This window comes from Pyxicephalus adspersus, chromosome 2 (genome assembly GCF_032062135.1).
Source record: "Pyxicephalus adspersus chromosome 2, UCB_Pads_2.0, whole genome shotgun sequence".
NCBI lineage: Eukaryota > Metazoa > Chordata > Amphibia > Anura > Pyxicephalidae > Pyxicephalus > Pyxicephalus adspersus.
The window spans coordinates 8,330,389-8,334,236 of NC_092859.1; the positions used below are offsets into that span (position 1 = coordinate 8,330,389).

The 3,848-nt window shown below is 45.3% G+C and overlaps 1 protein-coding gene across 1 annotated transcript in view; it reads right to left on the reverse strand.

Moving 5' to 3' along the window:
• Nucleotides 1-1,579, reverse strand: part of AP1S1 (adaptor related protein complex 1 subunit sigma 1) — a 24,717-nt gene extending 23,138 nt beyond the window's left edge. The window contains exon 1 of the mRNA XM_072399406.1: nt 1,420-1,579. Within this exon, the coding sequence (XP_072255507.1) occupies nt 1,420-1,422 (3 nt within the window). The 5' untranslated portion in view covers nt 1,423-1,579. The remainder of the gene's footprint in view (nt 1-1,419) is intronic.
• Nucleotides 1,580-3,848: the final 2,269 nt, after the last annotated feature.

Genomic DNA, 3,848 nt, shown 5'->3' on the forward strand with positions numbered 1-3,848 from the left:
GGAGGTTACAGTAGTCCAGATAAGAGCATGCTGACACAAAGTGGTTCCCTACAGCTTGATGGACCACTTACAGCTTCAGCGCCAGCTAAATCCCCTGAGGTTCTGTTGGCTGCACCTTAGCTGGCCCTGTCATTAAAACGTAAAATGTCTTTGCTTCTTTTAGGAATCATGAGACCCTTTGTCATGGTTTATGTACGGCCTTTTACACTCTCTATTTGTCCTGGTCAATGAGAGATAAATCTAAAATTGTAGAGCAAATGGTGAGAGAAAACCCTCCAATTGGAACCCCTTGCCTAATAACTCTTTCAAATAGGAATTCCACTTGAGATCGACGTTAGTCAAGCAGTCCTCTATATCAGTGGTCGCCAAGCTTTTCGATCGCACATGGGCGGAGAGCCGGGTGTCACTCAAAGGGGGAGAAACCTCCCCCGTAGTGATGTCATCATGGCATAACCCCGCCCACTCTCGTCACAGATCTGAGCCTGAAATGGGAGAGTGGGTCGGTTGTGTCCAGGCATACAGCCCCCCCACCTTCCTGAGACAGGGAACTGAACTGGGAACATGGTCCGCGGCTCTGGCCGGTGCGTCCCCCCCTCCCAGCAGGGTCCTTCTCCTGACCCCACTGGGGGGTACACTGACCAGAGCCGCACACCCCCAAAATTTTCTCATGGACTACCGGTTGGCGACTGCTGCTCTATAACATCTAAGCACAACGTGTTCAAGCCAACATACCCTCGGTTTCAGGTGGTCATTGGGCCACCAATAATCTCCCCGGCCCCTTTTAGCCGGGCGCACCACCCAGCACTTTTCAGTAACCACTTAGCTGTTACTGAAAAGTTTGGGTCACAATACAGGGTCTCCCACCCAGCTTACAAAACATTTCTGGGGACAGCATGGACCACTATGACATCCAGTTATGCATATAGCACACCTCCCCCTCAAACAACCTCTTTAGTCATTCATCTGAATGGCCCACCAACTTGTAAGAAATAAAATGGACACACGACTCGGAGAAGTACGTTGCGGTGCCAACATGTTACAGCACCGTACAGGTGTGACATACACCTGTGTTTTTCCATACTGCTCATTTGTCCATGAGATATGTGTACAATGCCATGGAAGATGTTGGTGCTATAAAAACCAATAACAATGTTTTATGGTCTCCATTGTTCCCCTTAGTCAAACATTATTGGGGGAGGGTGATAATGGAGATATATCTATAATATATTATTAGTTATAGTAATAATTATAGCCCAGGCCCATTCTTCCCCATATACAGGAAATGTGCACTGCGCCTGACACGTGACAGCCAGGTATGACGTCACTCAGCCAGGTAATACCCCACACCTGTGTCAGCAAACCCCATCCCCCCTGCCACCCGCTAAGCCTTACACATAGGGTCTCTCCCCCCACTCTCACCATCTTGCTGCCTGTTCCCTGTGCCGCCTCTTCCCGTCTGACGGCCTTCTCTCAGGCCTCGGTCCCCGGACTCTCGTGGTTGCCGTGTCCGGACCCGGCACCTCCTCCCCCAGCCTCACCCCGTAAGGAGGAGGGGGAGGGCTAACAGGCAGAGATGCGCACGCATCGCTTCTCACGCTCACTACGCAGGCGCGCGGCTGCCATTCCCCGCTCTGCGCAGGCGCCGGATACGTACTGCCGGCTTCAGAGGACTGATGTGCGCATGCCCGAGACAGCCTTACAGCGGAAGCTTCAAAGAGTTAACGTAGTGGAAGGGTGGAGCTACAGGTCTGCTTGTAGCTATGACGACCAGCTGGCTATTCTTACCTGGTGGAGTGTGAGTGGCCACTCCCCTTTATGTTCTGACAGGAAAAAGGCGCCATTGTGTTGGTGGATAGACCTACATACTGAGGAGAAACATGGGGCGGCCTATGTTACCTTTTTTTCATTTGAGGATAGAATGCCTGACTTTCTTGAGCAGTGTTTGTTAACCATGCTTTTTTGGAACCCTAAGGTTCTAGTTATTATTATACATTATTTATATAGCGCCATCATTACGTAGCGCTGTACAACGTCCATAGTCATGTCACTAACTGTCCCTCAAAGGAGCTCACAATCTAATGTCCCTACTATAGTCATATGACATTAATGTAGTCTTTTACTGCATGTTTTTGGGATGTGGGAGGAAACTGGAGTACCCGGAGGAAACCTACGCAGACACGGGGAGAACCTACAAACTCCATGCAGATAGTGTCCTGGCCGAGATTCCCTGAGCAATCAATTTGTTCTTCTCAGGTCAGTATAAGTGACACCAATGGTCATTTTGGCTATCTGCAAGGGTGACATTCTTCCCACTGGCCGGCCATGTAAGAGGGATTCTTTCCCCTGACCACCACACTAATATACTGTGATCTGTGGGTATAATAATTATAGAAGGGGTTCCTGAAGACCTGAAAGTTTTTTAAAAAGTTCCCCTATGTTTAAAAGGTCCAGAAACACTATTCTTGATAGTCCAGAGGCAGCAGTACTTCAGGATAATTTTCAACACATCATTGCACATTACGTTAGTGCATCCCTTCACAACAACCATATGAAGAAAAAAGCTAGTTAACCTCCCGAGCGGTAAGCCCGAGTGTGACTCGGGTTAAATAGGAAACAAGCTGAAAGCAGTAACCCCAAGTCACACTCGGTGCAGGTAAAAAAGTAAAAAACAAACACTTACCTGGTCCCATCGGCGTCCCCTGGCGTCCTCCAGTGTCCTGGCATGTTCTGTCCGCGTCCTTTTTCCGATCTGTCCCCCGGCGAGTGTGCAGACGTTCCCGGTGACGCTGACGCGTAAAACCACTGCTAGAGGCGCGGAGGGAATTTAAAAATATTTTGTATTGCATTCAATACAAAATAACTGTATTGAATGCAATACACTGGATTTATATGTCTAAAAGCTGTACATTGTCTTTCATGAAAATTTATTTTATAGTATAATATATTAGTATGAGTATAATAAAGTCCTAAACACAAAATCATGTCATATTATTAATTTTTTTTTTTCATTTATTAAATTTTTTTATTTTGACATGATTTTGTGTTTCACACTTTATTATACTCATACTATTATACTATAAAAAAACATTTTCATGAAAAAACGCTTTTAGACATATAAATCCAGGCAGAAATGAACAACCCAGGAGGGAAATTCCCTAACGTCATTCCTTAGGTGTCTAGGGGTGGGTAGGGGTTGCACCTTGGGAAGTGAATGTGTCAGAATATGCTATTCATGAACATAAAATTTATTTGTGCATGGGAACAGTATTACGGCTTTTATTTGCATCTGAATTGCTTTTTTTCTACATAAACGTGAATACAAAAGCAACCACCTTGGCCTTGTCAACAAGTCAGATGCCTGTGTATGTGAGCTAGTATTCCAATAATATTGAAGCTGCCAATTAGGTTGCAATCTGGAGTTTATTGAAATGATGAATAAACAACGTGACAATAAAAGGAAAGTACTGAGGGGCTAGTAGCGCTAAATGGAACAAAGTGCAATACCCACAGTTGTATAACATTTTGTACCCGACCAATTTCACATTCTATGGATTTTTGTACTTTGTACTTGGCATTAGAACTGCGATAAATAAGTAAACCAGTCCAATTAGCTGTTGTGGGTAATATTATACCTAAATAACTATCAATATTTTCTTCTTTTTTCAGACACATTTCCATGTGACTGCCGAGGATGTATTGTATTCCGTACATCATGGCTTTACCACTTTTAGATGGGCAATAGGATGTAGCCCATCATAGCAAGCTCGTGGCTTCTGTGTCTAGGATGTGGAGGATGGATATTGTTGAATGCACAGGTTTGGTGTCAGCGTACAATGAGACGTGAGGTC